We start from the raw sequence: 19,305 nt of genomic DNA, 5'->3' as shown, positions 1-19,305 counted from the left end.
GAAACCCCAAACCATTGTGGAAAAGCACTGCACCACGTTTTAAAAAATGCATTTAGATTTGATTTGGAAACAATAACAATTCAACTTAAAAACAAAGGTCAAACTATTAAAAAAAACGACCCAATGCAATCATAATACAAATGATAATCTATGAAATAATCATTGTAATTTAAAAATGAAGTCGAAAACTACACAATAAGTAATAAGTGTTAAATGAGCAAAACAAAGAGATTCCCCCGATCATCAGTAAGAGACATTTATTCATCTGACAATAAAAAGCCCTACACTATATTTATTATGTATAATAATATTTTACACGTGTGTTATGAGTCATACTAATTATAAAGCGTCACGCTGTGGTGCTGCCCTCTGGTGGACAAAGTGGGACCGACAGCGTCAAATGTTAGAAATCTCATCGAGAAAAAAATATTATAAATAACATTTATAACTTCGCCGATGTGGTGAACTCGGTTTTCATTCGCACTTGATAATATTCTCTTGATTTCCAGCCGGTCATTGTTTCATGTATTTCTTGGCAGCAGCCCGTAGAGATCTGTTCATGTCAGAACACGAGACAAGTGACCTTCGGTACTGGAACGCGACGGTCACTTTCTACCCGGACATATTATGGCGGCGTACCGCGGGACATGACGTCACACTCATGCGACACGCCTGCAACAAGCAACATGGCGGCGCGGCGGGTGGAGCCGGTGCTGCTCGGACTGTGTGACGGGGACCTGGACTCCAGCCGCCATCTCACTTCCTATCGGACCAATAAAGTCGGGGGTCTCCCGGACGCGCTGCCCGGTGTGGCCGCGCCGCGGCCCCGCTGCGTCCCGTGCGGTTCCCCGCTGGCCCTGGTGCTGCAGGTCTACTGCCCCCTGGAGTCCGACCACAGGGCCCTGCACCTGTTCGCCTGTACCGCCTGCCCGGGCCACTGGAGGGCGCTCCGCTCCCAGGCCCCGGAGGTCACCCGGCCCGTCCCCACCAAACCTCCCCCGTCCTCCCCGGACTGGTGCGCCGGGGCGGACGACTGGGGCGAGGAGGAGGAGGAGGAAGGAGACAGAACTTTGATGAACAAAGTCTCTTCTCCGGTGGGAGAGGGGGCCGTGAAGACCCCGGAGCTGGATGTCAGACTGCACAACCTCACCCTGCAGGGGGGAGAGCAGGAGGCCCGGGACGTCCCAGTTCTCCGCCCGTTCTTCGTCAGCGTTGTGGAGGAGTCGGACCTGTGCGCGGAGGAGGACCTGGACCACGCCCAGCTGCTGCTGCGGGAGTACGAGAGGCGGGAGGGCGTGGTGGTGGGGGGCCTGGAGGCCCCGCGGGCCGGCAGCGGGGAGACGGAGGAGGAGCAGTATGAGAAGAGCCAAGCCCGGCACGGGGACGCCGTGTTCTCCAGGTTCCTGAAGCGGATCTCCGCGTGTCCGGAGCAGATCCTGCGGTACCGATGGGCCGGGGAGCCGCTCTTCATCTCGGAGCCTCCGCCCGACCTCCACCGGGGGCCCCCGGCCTGCGGTGCCTGCGGGGGCCCCAGGACTTTCGAGCTGCAGCTGATGCCGGCGCTGGTGAACCTGCTGCGGCCGCAGGGCCCGGACCCCGCTGCCGAGCTGGAGTTCGGGACGGTTCTGGTCTTCACCTGCAGGGGGAGCTGCTGGACCTCCCGCTCCCCCAGGGAGGAGTTCACCTTCCTCCAGCACGACCCGGACCAGCTGCTCTTCAGGTGATGGAGGCTGCATGTTCCCAGAACTCCATCACGGTGGGATTCAGCTTCTGAAGCGGAGACATGTTTGCAGCTTGGTTCTGACCAGAGTGTCCTCCGCCAGGAGGAGTGAATTTTGCTTGTTTCAATCCAAACTCTGTTTCAAGGCTCCACAGACTCGGCTCCCAAAATAAAACTTTGTTCTGATACTTTTTTGTTGGAATGTATTGATCATTAGAAGGAGGACGTTAGAGGGACAGCTCAGGTTGGACAGTGAGAGAGGCCAGATTGAGATGGTTTGGACACGTGTGGAGGAGAGATGAGAGTTACATTGGGAGGAGGAGGCTGAGGGTGGAGCTGCCAGGCAAGAGGAAAAGAGGAAGCCAAAGAGAAGCTTGATGGAGGTGCTGAGGGAGGACATGCAGGCGGGTGGTGTCAGGGAGGAGGATGCGCAGAACACAATGTGTTGGAGGCAGATGATCCGCTGTGGCCACCGCTAACGGGAGCAGCCCACAGAAGGAGAAGATATTGAGCATTAAAAATATACATTTTGTTCTTTTTTTAAGAACGCGGCACTTTAAAAAATGTACGTCAACACCTTGTCAGAACGTAGATGAACAGAGAGGAGCGGCTTGTTCCTGGAAACAGGAAGTGAAGTTTTGTCACAAACAAAACAGTAAAATCATCAAATCACGTTTGACAGTGAATCCCAGTTAGTAACCGATCAATAGATAAGATGGTGTTTTTGGGGCTACTCCTCCTCCGCCGCCTCCTCACTCGACAGGAAGTTGTCGTCGAGCCGGAATATAACTCGCACCTCGGTTTCTCCTTCATCTCAGCTCGATGTCGGCGAAACCAAAATGTGACGTGTGACTCTGCCGCTGAACAGTTTGTCATTTAGGAATAGGAACGAATGAATCCTCCAAGACAAAAAGTTCAACCTTGTTCTAAAAACTAAAGCTGGTTTTACATTTGAATATTGCAGAATGTTTGTGTATTTAATGTGAATTTTCCTCTTAAAATGTTTTTCTTTATCGTCAACATTAAGATGAGTCATTTGGATTTTATTCTAGAAATCAAAATACACAAAAACACTGAATCAGTTGTTTGTTGTGCTTCTGTTCACGTTTGTCTCGTCAAGATGAACAGACGGAGCTGAGCTTCATCTTCAATCAAAATGAATTTTAATCAAACTGCCGAGCTCCTCCCCTCACTCATTCAAACCAAAAATATATCTTCACCCTCAAAACCAAGTCCTCCTCCCTCAAGGCGCAGGCTGAGAAGGAGGAGCTGCGTCCTGGCCCCAGGGGGGCCAGCTGGGGGGCCAGAGGAGCTGGAATCCTGTTTGTTTCAGGTTGAAAACACATATAAATGTAAATGAAAGGAGGAGGCGCAGGTTGTGCTGAGCTCAACGTCCTGTTTCACCTCCTCTGGGAGAAGAGGCCGAACCGCGCCTCCAGCAGAGCTGCCTTGTTGCAATGCATGCTGGGACACCTGGCTCCGTCTTTAGGTATTTTAGTTGTGACAGTGAAACGAAAGCTTCTCCCGCTGTTACTGAGGCGTGTCTGGCTCGTCACGGTTGCCATTGGCGACCGTGTCTTCCCGTTCCTCTCGTCTCTCCTCGGCGCCGTCGAGCAGCTTCCTCTTGCGCGGCGGGCCGGCGTCCTCCTCCCCCAGCCGGCCCTCGGGGAGGCCCAGGACCCGCAGGCACACCACGGCCGCCGCCTGCTCCGCGGACTTCTTGGATTTCTCCCTGAAGTGGAGAATGAAGTCGGTTACCGTGACGACCACGTCTGTCTCCGGACATCGGGAAGGAAGCAGCCAATCACGGAGCTTTTCTCACCACAGCGACGATCTGAACCGCTGCTCTGCCACGGAGACGGTGGACTGGAAGGACCGGGCCTGAGGCCGCTCCACCTGCACGCAGCACAGCATCAGCCTCCTGCCGGACCGGGACCAGTGGGCCGGGACCAGCGGACCATGACCAGTGGACCATGACCAGTGGACCATGACCAGTGGGCCGGGACCAGTGGACCATGACCAGTGGACCATGACCAGTGGGCCGGGACCAGTGGACCATGACCAGTGGACCATGACCAGTGGGCCGGGACCAGTGGACCATGACCAGTGGACCATGACCAGTGGGCCGGGACCAGTGGACCATGACCCGTGGGCCGGGACCAGTGGACCAGCTGCAGTCAGCTGGGTTCTAACTGTTCCCTCTGACGTTTGAAGCTTCGTTCCACTCATCAGGAAAAACACTTTTCTGCGTCGATCTTAACGTCGTGTTTAACCAACAGAACGTTGACGCCATCGCTTCTGCTTTGTTCTGTTGCCATGGCAACATCTCACAGCGAAACCAAACTTGTAAATTAACTCCACGCGTTGGAGTTAGGTTCGATTTTTTTTCTTCAAAATTTTGACAGAACGACCTTCTGGGATGTAAACGACGGTACGGAAAACGGGCGTGGCAGGTTAAGACGTGACCAGAGCCCACACGTTATTTTATTCAAAAAAATACAAGGTGCCTGTCGACCACAGGAAGTCCCGCCTCCCGGGTCCCACTGCCAGCCAGCGGCGTGAGGGATGGGGCGGGGCTGGAAACCTTGGCGTTATCCTTCTCCTCGATGTCGAAATAAAAAAACCTGGATAATGTCTTCCGCAGATTTGTTCATTTATATCTAAAGCTGACCTTTCACCGCTCGCCAATTAGGTTTGTGGATATAGACAGAAGCCCCACCCCCTCCCAGGTAGGATGCACTTGTAAACACAGTGGCAGTGAAGACTGTGTGTGTGTGTGTGTGTGTGTGTGTGTGTGTATATATATAAAATAATAAAAAAATGTGATAATATAAATTTATATATGTAAATAAATATCAAATTTTTTATCGTGTTAACATCTTTGGCCACCACAGCCTGCATCCCATAGTAGAAAGTGTGATGGGTTCACTTCCTGTAATTGGGTGGAATTGTGGTCCAGTCAGACAGACACCACAGGGTAGATGTGACCACGCCCTCACAGTGCTGCCACGGGGTGGTGCAGGTGGTGTCTCACAGTTTGATAAAGCGGCTGCAGCAGCTTCTCTCTGCGGCTCCACTCCAACAGCAACATCTTAGGAGTGATCTGAGCTGGATACTGCCTCCTGAGAGACACACACACACACACACACACACACACACACACACACACACACACACACACACACACACACACACACACACACACACACACACACACACACACACACACACACACACACACACACACACACACACACGAAAATGACGAGTTGATGCAGGACTGAGCTCTGATTGGACGGCAGCTGCTGTCACTCACCGTTCGAACTTCACGGCCATGGAGGTGACCCCTCCCTCAGTGACAGGAAGTGACGGGGGGCTGGAGCTCTGCAGAGCCTCCCTCCTGGACCGCAGTAGAACCTGGACCTTCTCAAAGTCCTCCTGCATCCCAAACGCTGCGCTGGAACACAAGAGCACATCAATACTGACCTACTGGAGCCCCCTGGACCTGCTGGAGCCCCCTGGACCTACTGGAGCCCTGTGGAACTACTGGATTCCCCGGACCTACAGGACCCCCTGGAACTACTCGACCCCTGTGGACCCACTTGATCTCCGGTTCTCTACTTGGTGATCTCCAAGTAGAACAGTTTTCATTGTGTTTTGTGCAGATTCCTCTGGATCACATCCCTCCTCGATAACGAGTCCTGAACACAGTTTTCCATCAGTGGGACAAGAAGGTAAAGGGTTCCGGTACCAGATCTCAGCGTTGGTTTGGGCCGTCTGGACCTGTTTCCCCATCGGAGACTCCACCTTGTCCCTCAGCATCTGACACAGGCAGTACTTGGTGTTGAACGGGTTGTTTTCGTACCGGATCGCCTGAAACAGTGGAAAACACAAACTGCGTAAAGCCAAATGTCTTCAAGTCTCTAAATGACATCTGACTCTTTTGAGGTCCATATTACCGAGTGCAGCTTACGTATTTCAGGTATCCCTCCATCACCTCCTCCACAGGAAGTAGCCCCTGCTGGCGGAACACAGACGGGTTCCACATGGCGGCTCGGGCCAGCATGACGGACGAGGCTCCGGTGGCGGCTCGGAACTCTTGGATGTCGGGGAAGCATTTGACCAGGTCCAGGGAGCCGCCGCTGGACGGACAGAGCTGCTGTCAGGACCTCCACCGCTCAGACAGACGAGGGCGTGGCCATTTGGCCCCAAATTTTTATTCTGATTTTTTTCTCTTTTTCTCTAAACATTAAAAAGAGGCCAAATTTAAATACATATTTTATTTATTAACATAATACAAATAAATGGGTTCACCAAGTAGTAAAACACCACCAAATCAAATTGGAAGAAAATATATTGTATTCTTGTAATTCAGACACAGACAGACAGACAGACAGACAGACAGACAGACAGACAGACTGACTTGGCAATGACAGGGATGTCCACAGCTCGAGCCACAGCCTGGATGTAGTCACAGTGGAGTGGATGTCTGGGACGCTCCTCCTTCAGCCTGGACACAAAAACAGAAAAACCATCAGAATAATTAGTTTGTTTTGTTTAATCGTCACAATTTCAACTCTCACTACTTATACAAACTGGGTCTGGAACCTACAGGACCTGGGTCTGGACCACACAGGACCTGGTTCTGGACCCTACGGACCTGGTTCCGGACCACACATTTTCATGCTACAACATCCAAAGGTTTGTTTACAGAAAGGTCTTTACCGTCCGTGAACAGCGATCGCTGCCACGCCCGTCTGCTCGATCCTCCTGACCAGGCTCACCGTGTCGTCCAGCTGGAACAGAACCGTCAGAACCACAACGTCAGAACCACACCTTCTGAACCACACCTTCTGAACCACACCTTCTGAACCACACCTTCTGAACCACACCTTCTGAACCACACCTTCTGCTTTGGACCTCATGCTACGCAGACTCAACTCACCGACGGCAGGATCCGGATTTTGCACGTCACAGGTTTGGAAACTCCTTTGACGAGCTTGTTGAGAATCTGACAGGAAGGAGGAAGGGTTGATTGAAAAAGTGACTTCCTGTCTCATTAGCACGGCTACTTCCTGTCTCATTGATACATTCAACTGCTGTTTAAAGTAAAAAGCACAGAAGAAGAGTCTCACCGCCACGATGGTGTCGGGGTCTGAAAGCAGAGCAGCACCCATCCCCCCCTGCAGGTCAGAGGTCAGAGGTCAAACCACAGAACCATCAAAGTTTAGGGTTAAATCAATGATCCAAACAATCAATGCAAAGTAAAAAGATGAACGGAGCCAATTCCAGGTTTTGTGAAAGGGAACGCATGAGTTTGGAAATGTGCTCCAGGTCCTGTAGCCTGACCACGCCCACTCACCTTGGTGGAGTACTCCTTCGGACAACCCATGTTCACATCGATGGCAGCTACATCATCCTGCCTGCAACACACACACACACACACACACACACACACACACAGTCAGCAGCACATATGTCCATCACACACACACACACACGTATGTCCAGCACACACACACACACACACACACACACACACACACACACACACACACACACAGTCAGCAGCACATATGTCCATCACACACACACACACACGTATGTCCAGCACACACACACACACACACACACACACAGTCAGCAGCACATATGTCCATCACACACACACACACACGTATGTCCAGCACACACACACACACACACACACACACACACACACACACACACACACACACACACACACACACACACACACACACACACACACACACACACACACACACACAGTCAGCAGCACATATGTCCATCACACACACACACACACGTATGTCCAGAACACACACACACACACGTATGTCCAGCACACACACACACACACACACACGTATGTCCATCACAGACACACACACACACACACACACACACACGTATGTCCATCACAGACACACACACACACACACACACACACACGTATGTCCATCACAGACACACACACACACACACACACACGTATGTCCATCACACACACACACACACGTATGTCCAGAACACACACACACACACGTATGTCCAGCACACACACACACACACACACACACGTATGTCCATCACAGACACACACACACACACACACACACACGTATGTCCATCACAGACACACACACACACACACACACACACGTATGTCCATCACACACACACACACACACACACACAGTCAGCAGCACATATGTCCATCACACACACACACACACGTATGTCCAGAACACACACACACACACGTATGTCCAGCACACACACACACACACACACACACGTATGTCCATCACAGACACACACACACACACGTATGTCCATCACAGACACACACACACACACACACACACACGTATGTCCATCACAGACACACACACACAGTCAGCAGCACATATGTCCATCACACACACAGTCTCAGGACTCACAGCAGCTGGGCCACGCTCAGCGCTCGGTCTGGGTCGGCTGTTCCCTGCAGGGGAGTTATTCAAACCGAGATAACTTTATTGGTATTACTATGAACCATGACAACAACATGTGAGAACGTCACTGAAAGACGATCAATAATGATATTGATTAGTGATGGGATCTGATCTCAGACTCACCATCTGGAAGACGACTCGGTCTCTCTCTCTCTCACAAGTTCTGAACATCACTCGTTCATCTGGAGCCACAAAGTCCACGGTCTGCAGCACGTCTGTCCACACACACACACACACACTGGATCCCTGAAGGATTCTAAACCACAGACTGAAACTAACTTGCTCATGGCGTTGACTTTGACAGTGAGTGGACCTCACCGTTCACCAGCCTCCTGCACTGCACCATCTTCAGATCGATCAGCTCCTGAAGGGACGGGATCGATCACATCGATCAGTATCCTCCTCATTCAGTGTTTGTCAGACACGACGTTGAAACAAATGAATGACTCAATAACTGTCTGCATATCTGTACGAGCAGCCGAGCGGATCTGAGGTCCCATCTGTCCGCTCTAGATCTACATCATCTGTCTGCTTTGGTTCTACCTCTTCTGTCCACTCTGGTTCTACGTCATCTGTCCGCTCCAGATCTACATCATCTGTCTGCTCTAGATCTACATCATCTGTCCGCTCTGGTTCTATGTCATCTGTCCGCTCTGGTTCTACGTCATCTGTCCGCTCTGGTTCTACGTCGCTGACCTCACAGTAAACCACATCGGCTCCGTAGTCCAGCGCCAGCAGCCTCATGGGGAGCGTCCCGACCCGGACCATGGGAGCCAGGGCCGTCACGTTGCTGAAGCACAGTCTGCCGGCGGTCTGGGACGCCATGATGCCTCCGTCCTGAGGGGAACAAGGCGAGGAACCTCCATCAGAGAAACACCACCACCTCCGCCCCCCAAACACAACCCTCTTGTACCGACTAGCGACGAAAGGTTTGACTCGTTTTCCAGACTCGGCTTTTGAATGAGTCGTTCCGCAGTGAACGAGCGAGGAGAGAACATTACATTACATTTACATTTACATTTAGTCATTGATCAGACGCTTTTATCCAAAGCCACTTACAATTATTCAAACACTGACGGACGCAGCCATCAGGAGCAATTAGGGGTTAAGTGTCTTGCTCAAGGACACTACAGCATGCTAGCAGGAGGAGCCTGGGATCCAACCAGCAACCATTACATTTACACACCACCAGCTCTACCTCCTGAGCCACCACTCCCGAAGGACGATTCTGTCAAAATGATTTGCTGAGTAGTTTGTGAATCCTGACCCATAATCCAGACCGAGTGAGTCCGGCTCCAGGGTCACTTCGGCTGTCGGTACCGAGTGGAAGGAACCCAGCACCGCCTCTCTCACCGGACTGACCCGTTCGAAAGCCGAGCTCGTGTTGCGTGACTGGTGCTGACGGAGCTCCCTCCCCGCAGCAGCCTTCCGCTGCCGGTACCTTGTCTGAACGCGTCGCGGACCAATAACGGTGATTATCGATATCCACCTGTGTATATTTAATATTACAAGCGTGAAGAGAACCACTCACCCGCACCACACGGTGGGACGTGTTTACCGTGGATCACCGTGGAGCCCGACGCGTGTTCAGCAGCCACTTCCTGTTTGTGGGTGACGTCACCCCGTCTCCTGACGTAGGGTGCGTCGGCGCTGCCTCGTTTGAGGAGGTGGAAGAAGTACTTAGTACTCAGTACTCACTACTTACTACTCTCTACTCAGTATTCACTACCCTCTACTCAGTACTCACTACTTACTACTCTCTACTCAGTATTCACTACCCTCTACTCAGTACTCACTACTTACTACTCAGTACTCACTACTTACTACTCTCTACTCAGTATTCACTACCCTCTACTCAGTACTCACTACTTACTACTCAGTACTCACTACTTAGTACTCAGTACTCACTACTTACTACTCAGTACTCACTACTTACTACTCTCTACTCAGTATTCACTACCCTCTACTCAGTACTCACTACTTACTACTCTCTACTCAGTATTCACTACTCTCTACTCAGTACTCACTACTAACTACTCAGTACTCACTACTTACTACTCTCTACTCAGTATTCACTACTCTCTACTCTGTACTCACTACTTACCACTCTACTCAGTACTCACTACTAACTACTCAGTACTCACTACTTACTACTCTCTACTCAGTATTCACTACTCTCTACTCTGTACTCACTACTTACCACTCTACTCAGTACTCAGCTTCTCCTCAGGTTAGTACGAATATAAGTATCACGTTAACATTTGTACTTCAGTTAAAGTAAGTTCTAAAAACAGTACCTGTTGTTCAGGTATTTAAAGTAGTAGTACGTGTCATCTCCAGTGTCCTGATGGAAGCGGCAAACAGACAGTACTTGTACTCTGTCCTGTACTTTCCAGCAGAACTCTGGAATTCAGTGGAATCACTGAATGTTAAGTAACATGAATAATATCCAGTGATTGACAGCACATCTCCAGCACAGATTGTCTCATAAAAGGTATTTTCTTTATTGTGCCACTAAATGTTATTTTCTCGTTTACAAAAAGTGCTAAAATACATCCCAGTGAACATTCCACAACATGGCTCCAATGTAAACAGCGAAGGCTTTACAAATAATTTACAGTGTACAAGTGTCGGTGCAGGTGGAGGAGGCTGTTCCTGCTCCGTGTCCTCCCCACAGCGTCTGACCACGCCCTGCTCGCTCGCCACCCGTCACTTGGAACAGCACACGTCCAATCTGTTCATGCGAAAATCTAAGACGGCAAGAAAATGAGGAGATATTTCCTGATTATACTTTATTATTTTGTTCCCGCTGCAGGAGGGCGGAGTCGGGAAGCGGGTGTGACGTCACATGACTTATTTCCATGGATTGTGCTTCTGTTAGACGTGTTAGTCCCAGACATGGAGCCATTCATCCAGTGATTAACCCTCTCATTCTATTATCTACTGAATAACTCCTTCATTATTTCACAGTACTGGAGAAAGGACGCCATCAAAATATCTATGGAACATAAGAAATACTAAAACATGTATTTTAATACTTTCATGTCTTTACATTCACAGTGGATGAAACTCCAGATAAACACTGGTGTTCAGATAAAGTTATAAAACAATGTTATTAATCTGATTGTATAATCCTTTCAAACTGCGGATCAATAACCTGAAAGCATCAAACTGAAGATCATGGTTTCGGACTCTTCGCCTTTGGCTGGAGGTCGGAGCATGTTCAGTCTGGAAACGAGCAGCAGAGAAGTTCCACATCCTGTTTTATCTGCTGAGAATGGGATTTGGTGATTCCATGATTTCAGTTCTTCATCCTCCAGCAGGAAGAACCCGACGTTCCCTGTTAGTTCATAACCAACATCGATAAGGCACATTAAACAGCACAGGCTGAGAAGAGCTGGACGCAGGACGCTGACGACAGGAAGCTGCCCCAGTCAAACAGGAAGCTGCCAGGTCAAACAGGAAGCTGCCCCAGTCAATCAGGAAAGCTGCCAGGTCAAACAGGAAGCTTCCACGGTCAAACAGGAAGTTGCCAGGGCAAACAGGAAGCTGCCCCAGTCAAACAGGAAGCTGCCCCAGTCAAACAGGAAGCTGCCAGGGCAAACAGGAAGCTGCCAGGCCAAGCAGGAAGCTGTCAGGTCAAACAGGAAGCTTCCAGGTCAAACAGGAAGCTTCCAGGTCAAACAGGAAGCTTTCAGGTCAAACAGGAAGCTTCCCCTATCAAACAGGAAGTTGCCAGGTCAAACAGAAAGTTGCCAGGTCAAACAGGAAGCTGCCCCAGTCAAACTGGAAGCATCCAGGTCAAATAGGAAGCTTCCCCAGTCAAACAGGAAGCTGCCAGGTCAAACGGGACACTACCCCCGTCAAACAGGAAGCTGCCAGGTCAAACAGGAAGCTTCCTCAGTCAAACAGGAAGCTGCCAGGTCACCCAGTCAAAAAGGAAGCTTCCCCGGCTAAAACAGGAAGCTGCCAGGTCAAACACGCAGCTCCCAGGTCAAGCAGGAAGCCGTCAGATCAAACAGGAAGGAAGATTCTCCAGTCAAATAGGAAGGTGCCTGGTCAAAGAGGAAGCTGTCATGGTCAGACAGGAAACTCCACCAGAAAGAACAGGTGTCTCAGCCAAAGGAAATAGCTCTTCAGAAAGAGGAAGTTGTAAAATTGTTCTAGGAGGCGGTGGCCATGTTGCCACTGCCAGTGGGCGCCCAGGCGGACGGAGGGGCGGAGTCTGTGGAGTCGATCTGAGGAAAAACCACGAAGCAGAGTCTCTGTCCCACGTAGGTCACCGACTCTAAAACACAACAAGATCAAGTTATTACTTATTATTACACAGCTCTCTGGAATACTCCATTCTGATTGGTCAATAGTGTCAATCAGCATCAGTTATTTCTGAATAATGCTGATCTGGTCGCCCGTCCCTCATTATCACGTTACCTACTACATGCTCTAGCTAACAGTGGCGCCATCTTGTAGCACTACATAGAAACTACAATGGAAGACATGAATGTGGACATCGATATCTAGATGGGAGGAGTTCAGAGACCATGGAGAAGGATTTTGGGCTCAGGACGGGAAGCAGGACACCACCCAGACTGTTATCAGCCAGGGTGGGGAAGTGCTGACCTGGACTGAGATATTGTTGGGAGGCGGAAAGAAGGAACGCTTTGAGGAGCTGATACGCCCCCTGGTGGAGGAGGCAAGGCCGGAGCGATCTGGAGGATCAGAACCGTCTCTGTAGTCAGGAAACTATGCAGCGGCAAAGCACCAGGGAGCGACGCCTCACCGATGAAGTGGTGGACGCAGGTGGGCTTGTCCCTCCAGTGGACACCCAGCATGTAGACCGGGATGCCAGTCAACATGATGACCAGGCCCACGCCGCACACCAATGGCTCCGAGTGCAGGCTGAAGCCCAGCAGCAGAACCCAGAAGAGCAGGTACAGCACCGGCACCAGGAGGCTCACCTGCACACATACACACATATATACACACACACACACACATATACACACACACATATATATACACACACACACACACACACATACACACACACACACACACATACACACGATTTAAACAGCACTACTGCATTACTAGCCACAACTACTCTCTTTACTGAGACAGGGAGTGAGACAGGTAGTGAGACAGGTACCTTGATGGGTCTGTAGAGCTGTGGTTTCTTCCACCTGAAGTACAGCAGCGCGGCGATAGTGACGCCGTACGACAGGTAGTTTATGAAGGAAACGTAGTTGATCAGGTTGTGAGTTTCTCCGATGCACAGGATGACGATGGTGGCAGCGCACTGAGGGTGAGGTCAAGATAAGAGCACAATGTGTCCTAAAATACAAGAGCTCCATGTTTGAAATAAGTCATTCATTCATTATCTTTACCTGTTTATTACTATTGTGGGGGCTGCGGCCTGTCCCAGCTTATTACACCTCTACCACTACTGATAATAATAAGAATGTACTACTAACTACTAGTAATATAATTAGTGAGACTCTATTTGACGGTCCGTCGTCAACGCATCATTTGAAAGTTTTCAGTGGATCGGTCACTGTGTCGTCATGGAGACGCTGTCCAGGGGGCGTTGCCGATCCGTCATTGACCTGAGTGACTTCCGCCGGAGCCACCGGATCTAGCATACGTCAGACGTACAAGGCTTTAGAGTCTCCGTGGAGCCAAACCCGCATGTTTCTTGACTTAGCCGGGAACTGACCTGGCCTCCAGCCAACGCGCCGAGCGCGGCGCCGAAGCGATTAAACGACGCCGAGATGAACTCACGCAGACGAGCAGCGCCGGGATGGGGGTGCAGCGCTCACAGTGGATCATGGCCAGCAGACTGGGGAGGTGGCCCTCCCTGGCCCCCGAGAAGCACAGCCTGCACGGAGGGACACACCGTCAGCCATGTTGAACCGGGGGGTTGGGGCGGCGGCGGGGGGGGGGGGGGGGGCAGACCTGGAGGAGGTGAACAGATATCCGTTGATCCCTCCGAAGGTGGACAGCGCCACGGAGATCGGCATGATGACGGAAAACCCCCCCAGGAGCTTCTCTCCGAACGTCTGAAACATCACAACAAGCATCAGCCGATGACTCTGCACCCAAACACGGGTCCGGTTGATTTAGCGACAGAGTACACGATGACATGAGGGTTCGAAACGGAGGCGGCCATGTTTCTCACCACGGCAACAGCGTTGGAGGCGAGCAGCTCGTCCGGAGACATGGAGGAGAAGTAGGCGATGTTGGTCAGTGTGTAGACCAGCGTCACCAGGGGGATGGAGATGTAAATGGCTCGAGGCAGGTTCCTGAGGACAAATGGTACATTTGGGAAAGCGGAGAGGAGGAGAACGTTGAGAGGAGGAGAGAAAAGGGAGATCTTCACCTCCTGGGTTCCACCACCTCCTCCGTCACATAGTTAAGGAAGTTCCACCCGCTGAAGGCGAACGAGGCCTGCAGGAACGCCAGGGCGATCTGTCCAACAGAGGGTGCTCTGTCGAAGTGAAAGGCCTCCTGCGGCCCCAGGCCCTGGTAGTTGCCTGGGATGGAACATTCCAGAAGTTAAAACATTAAATCGAATGATGTTGGAGTTATTTGATGAGTTCTTTACAGTCAATATGTGAGAGGACTGCATTGTGTTACCTGCTCAGGTCAAAGCTACCGGATCTGTACTTTATTTTGGAATTTAAGAAGTAGAAGTAGATACAAATGCTCAACTGAAAAATTTTCATGAGCGGTGACGGAGTCTGACCGTTGGAGATCTGGACCAGGCCGACCACGATGATGAGGCCCAGAGCCATCAGTTTCCCCACGGTGAAGATGTCCTGGATCCTGGTGGCCAGACGGACGCTGGAGCAGTTCACCCAGGTGAGGAACACTGCAGGAGTCATTTTGATAGTTATTATATTGGTTATAACAGCATCCACCCTCCAAACGCCTGTTCTTGCACTACGTAACTTCTGTGTTCGGGTACGAAACCGCGGGAAAAGTGTGTTAGGCTTCACGGCACTAGGTCACTTCCTCCATGTTTGGCTCCGTTCTTTTTTGCCTGGTAAATTTTATTAAAAACCAACAATAAATGATAAATTTCAAAATGTTGGGTAATAATTCTGATACAAAACGTAGCTGCTCCACCCTCTGAGGGTGTGGATGAGACGGGCCACGGGTTTGTTTCACACTTTGTTGCACTGGGATCTGCCATGCCGAGCACATCTGGTACCTACACCGGGAGCAGGGGGCGCTAAAAAGAATATTCGATTTTTTTCGGACACCGAACCGAGTTTTACAGTTTGACAGTGTAAAAGTGCAACTTCACTCAGAAACTGTAGGGGTGCCAAATCCCAAATAGCAAAACTTACATCGTACTGCTTTAACTGGAGTGACCCAAAACATTAGGATGGAGGAAGAAACGGAACAAACAGGAAAGACACTTGACGGCTCCTTTACACCTGGTGCTATAATCATTTCCTATTCACATCGTAGCTGGATGTGGTTTAACTTGTTTACATTCACACCTGGTTTCAATCTGCGTCTTCAGTGTCCACATTGAGGCTCCGCAGAAATCAAATGCACTGTCCGTGTCACTTCCTGTGTCTGTTTAGAAGGAATCGGATTCATCCATGGAGCTACGTTGTCACTTCGTACTTTTATAAGGGGCTAACAAAGTCATATTAGACAGTTGTTCAATCGTAGACCCATCTGTTCAAACTGGCTCCAGTTGAACTTCTGCGTTTGCATTGTGTCTGTATCACACTCCTCTTTGTGACCCTGTCTAGAGAGGGGCTGAGTCAATGAACTGTCCTAACTTATCCATGCCCCCAATGCATCTTGGGAGGATTTACACCTGGTTTCATGTGGTCAAGCTCTGTCTGACTGCGCTCAGGTGCCAAAGGATTATTATTTTTTCTATCCCGCCAACATCAAGTTGGTGTGACATCAACCTGTCGGTCACTCACTCCCCTCAGCATGGAGCTGGGCTCCGCTGGGCTCCGCTGGGCTCCATTGGGACCCGGTGCTACCAGGGGCGGCAGCAGGAATGTGGGGACCCAGCGATGGAGGCGAGGGTGCGATTGTTTCGGTCATCCATCACTGTCATTGGCTGAACTCTCCCTCTCATGGTGGCCTGGCTCTCACACACAAAGGGCAGCTGTCAGCGCCCAAAACAAACGGCTTCCGATTGGAGGGCGACAAAAGGGGGGAAGACAGGCGGGCGGATCCCCGAGGGGCCGCCGAGGTGACTCACGTTCTGCCGACACATGGCTGGGGTCCAACTCCAGAAAACAAGGCTGAATAATGACACAGGACTGGAAGAGCACACAGGCTACTGATGGCTTAACGCCTTCTTCAGGTCCTTGAGTCCTCATTTATCATCTCAGCACAGCCCTCACTGCTCACACACAGCCATGTAAAACTATACCTATAAGGAGAACTATAACTACTGTATAACATCATAACATCTAAAGCTGCTTTCACACATACACTCCGGACAATGTCCAGATAATCAGGTCTGGACATTGTCCGGAGTTTCCCTTTCACACATAAAGCAAACAACAGGAGATTGTCTGTGTCACATGTGTTTACACCACCTGGAAATATTCAGTTTGGTTTAGAAGAGTTGGCGGAACCTGCGTAGAGCGTGCAGGAGGCAGAACATGACACAATGACACTGCAGAGTTTTAGCATACCCAAGATGGCGGACAAGGCTTCCAACTTGTCTTTTTTGGCGTTGGTACACCATGTATTTGGATGTAATATAACGACAGCGTGGAAAGGAATAATAAACAAAGCAGAAAGGAGTACGCAGCAGCTACCTCCGTGCACCAAGATCCACACGAAGGTAAATAACTGGCGCATGATGGAGACGTCATCAACACGCGACACGCCCACTCACTCGCTGTGAATGCTCCGGACAATCACCTGCTCTGTTTACACATACCGCTCAATCAGACATGACCCGGACTTTGTACTAAGGTGCTGGCTGGGTACAGTCCGGTTAATGTCAGGTCCAAATGATTGGGTCATTTGCATTCACACATACAGCACATCCGGGTAATGTCCAGATAATTTCAGGGTTGCCAGTGCATGTGTGAAAGCAGCTTAAGAGCATTTCCTGCCTTGAAACAGGATGCCTCGAGGTCTATCTGCCACCTGCCTTAGAATGCACTCTGTGGTTCTGAATGAAGAGTGTGTTGTGAATCAACAAATAAAGGCAATTCTTTGGTGAAGCCAAGGGCAATGTTGTTTGCGTTAGTCAAACCTCTGACGTGTTTTGCTGCAACTCTCCTGGCAGCATGGCAGAAAGTGTCCTGTCTCACTGCCGGCCATGTTTTCAAATCTTTCAGATTGGCCTTCATTCTCCGCGAGGACACCATGCATTTTGTACTGTGAATGAGGTGTATGCAGTTTCTAGTTTCTTCAGCTGTTAACATAGTCTTTACAAGTTGCTGTAGACCTTTCTCCAAAACATACCCTCGAAGCTGAGGGGGTGAGGAACTTGTAGCAGCGCTCGACTCCAGTGGCGACTTACAGATACAGGCGGTGGACAGCAGGCGAGTGGCCATGTAGGGAGGAACACAGTTGGGGAAGACAGGCTGTAGGATGTAGTTGGAGAAGGTGAGGGCGATGACAGCCAGGGTGGTGGGATACATGATGAGAACCGCACTCCACAGGAGCAGGAACCTGCAACGGAACAGCAGAGAAACTCCTCAACATCCAACCAGCTTCTGCCTCCCTGGGACACGGACGCTAGGAGGTTCAATCTCCACACTGACTCCCGGTCCCACAAACCTCCTCCTGGAACGTAGGAATTAGTAAAGAAATTAAATATGCTAAATGACAATGTAATGTATTGTAATGAAGTAATAGAGCTTGTTTGACGTTCTATGATTTTGGGTCATAGTTGCAGAAAGCTGCGTGGCCAATATTTTTCTGACTTTTTCTAAGAGACAGTGAATTAGCGTTTGAGGACCTAAGAGTTCTTGAAGGAATGTATGGAAGTAGAACATTTACCTAAGACATTTAGAGCCTTAAACATCAGGAGAAGGACTTTTGGAAGTTTTCTACACAGGTCGCCCTGTAAATAAGACGGGTTACGTGCTCTCTTCTTTGCGGCCGAGCAGCAGAGTTCTTCTGAGGAAGCCCTGCAACAGAAAGACGGACGGATCCTCACCCTACTAGCCCTCCAAAGATCTGGGTGACGTAGGAGTAGTCCCCCCCGGATTTGGGGATGGTCACACCCAGCTCTGCGTAGCACATGGATCCCAGCGCTGCGATGCAGCCCCCCACCAGCCAGACCACCAGGGCCAGGCCCACCGAGCCCGAGTGCTCCAGGACCCCCTTTGGAGAGATGAAGATACCCGAGCCGATGATGTTCCCTGTGGGGATGAAGCAGAAAGACTGTTAGACAGGCAGCCAGACGGACAGACAGACAGGCAGGCAGACAGACAGAAAAGGTGATAAACAGGTCTCTAATGCCGGTCCTGGTCTGTGGACAGGAAGTGACATAAAGAACTGTGGGGGTGGGGGGTGGGGGTGTCTCCATCACTCAGAGGAACAATCAGAGCGACGCATTCAGGCTGCAGCGCTGCGTGTAGCACAGCAGGACGCAGCCAAGTGGCACAAGCATTATGTAACAACACCTCCATGATTTACTCCAGGACACCACCGCCACCTCCACCAGGAACACCACCACCACCACCACCACCACAGCACAGCAGGACGCAGCCAAGTGGCACAAGCATTATGTAACAACACCTCCATGATTTACTCCAGGACACCACCGCCACCTCCACCAGGAACACCACCACCACCACCACCACAGCACAGCAGGACGCAGCCAAGTGGCACAAGCATTATGTAACAACACCTCCATGATTTACTCCAGGACACCACCGCCACCTCCACCAGGAACACCACCCCCACCACCACCAACAGGAACAATCCCCCAGGACCCCACCACCACCACCATCCCTCCCCCCGGTGTGAACAGAGGAAGGGTGTGTTGGAACCTCCCCCTCCTCTGTCTTGTGGCTCCGCCTCCCGGACCCTGCTGACCTGAGAGCTGAGGCTCAAATA

The 19,305-nt window shown here is 50.7% G+C and overlaps 3 protein-coding genes across 3 annotated transcripts in view; 1 reads left to right on the top strand and 2 right to left on the bottom strand.

Moving 5' to 3' along the window:
* Nucleotides 1-262: 262 nt before the first annotated feature.
* On the top strand, nucleotides 263-2,798 carry pdcd2l (programmed cell death 2-like). Its single transcript, XM_080001931.1, has one exon. The coding sequence runs from the start codon at nucleotides 648-650 to the stop codon at nucleotides 1,722-1,724; it is 1,077 nt and encodes a 358-aa protein (XP_079858057.1). The 5' UTR covers nucleotides 263-647; the 3' UTR covers nucleotides 1,725-2,798.
* A 106-nt stretch (nucleotides 2,799-2,904) lies between these two features.
* Nucleotides 2,905-9,824, bottom strand: dus2 (dihydrouridine synthase 2). Its single transcript, XM_080001930.1, has 16 exons — nucleotides 9,770-9,824; nucleotides 8,935-9,075; nucleotides 8,557-8,602; nucleotides 8,362-8,453; nucleotides 8,185-8,228; nucleotides 7,083-7,143; nucleotides 6,856-6,903; nucleotides 6,666-6,731; nucleotides 6,446-6,516; nucleotides 6,144-6,230; nucleotides 5,694-5,862; nucleotides 5,472-5,593; nucleotides 5,037-5,177; nucleotides 4,755-4,842; nucleotides 3,543-3,616; nucleotides 2,905-3,452 (listed from the first exon to the last, which is right to left on the bottom strand). The coding sequence occupies exons 2-16, from the start codon at nucleotides 9,061-9,063 to the stop codon at nucleotides 3,251-3,253; spliced, it is 1,440 nt and encodes a 479-aa protein (XP_079858056.1). The 5' UTR covers nucleotides 9,064-9,075; nucleotides 9,770-9,824; the 3' UTR covers nucleotides 2,905-3,250.
* A 2,577-nt stretch (nucleotides 9,825-12,401) lies between these two features.
* The window catches only part of slc7a10b (solute carrier family 7 member 10b), a gene marked incomplete at both ends in the record, with an annotated part of 7,393 nt that continues 489 nt past the window's right edge, over nucleotides 12,402-19,305 (bottom strand). The window contains 10 exons of the mRNA XM_080002987.1: nucleotides 12,402-12,526; nucleotides 13,019-13,196; nucleotides 13,388-13,537; nucleotides 14,020-14,116; nucleotides 14,194-14,297; nucleotides 14,417-14,540; nucleotides 14,618-14,771; nucleotides 14,984-15,109; nucleotides 17,759-17,910; nucleotides 18,401-18,605. Coding sequence (XP_079859113.1) covers nucleotides 12,402-12,526; nucleotides 13,019-13,196; nucleotides 13,388-13,537; nucleotides 14,020-14,116; nucleotides 14,194-14,297; nucleotides 14,417-14,540; nucleotides 14,618-14,771; nucleotides 14,984-15,109; nucleotides 17,759-17,910; nucleotides 18,401-18,605 — 1,415 coding nt within the window. The remainder of the gene's footprint in view (nucleotides 12,527-13,018; nucleotides 13,197-13,387; nucleotides 13,538-14,019; nucleotides 14,117-14,193; nucleotides 14,298-14,416; nucleotides 14,541-14,617; nucleotides 14,772-14,983; nucleotides 15,110-17,758; nucleotides 17,911-18,400; nucleotides 18,606-19,305) is intronic.

Source organism: Zeus faber, assembly GCF_960531495.2.
Source record: "Zeus faber genome assembly, chromosome: 6".
NCBI classification, from domain to species: Eukaryota; Metazoa; Chordata; class Actinopteri; order Zeiformes; family Zeidae; genus Zeus; species Zeus faber.
The sequence above is the reverse complement of the archived record's forward strand: the minus strand, read 5'-3'. Positions and strand labels throughout refer to the sequence as shown.

Coding starts and splice junctions, on each gene's coding strand:
- pdcd2l (XM_080001931.1), top strand. CDS start 648: ATGACGTCACACTCATGCGACACGCCTGCAACAAGCAACATGGCGGCG.
- dus2 (XM_080001930.1), bottom strand. CDS start 9,063: ATGGCGTCCCAGACCGCCGGCAGACTGTGCTTCAGCAACGTGACGGCC. Junction 6,517..6,665: donor AAATCCGGATCCTGCCGTCG/GTGAGTTGAGTC, acceptor GTTCTGTTCCAG/CTGGACGACACGGTGAGCCT. Junction 3,617..4,754: donor TGCAGCCGCTTTATCAAACT/GTGAGACACCAC, acceptor TGCTGCGTGCAG/GTGGAGCGGCCTCAGGCCCG.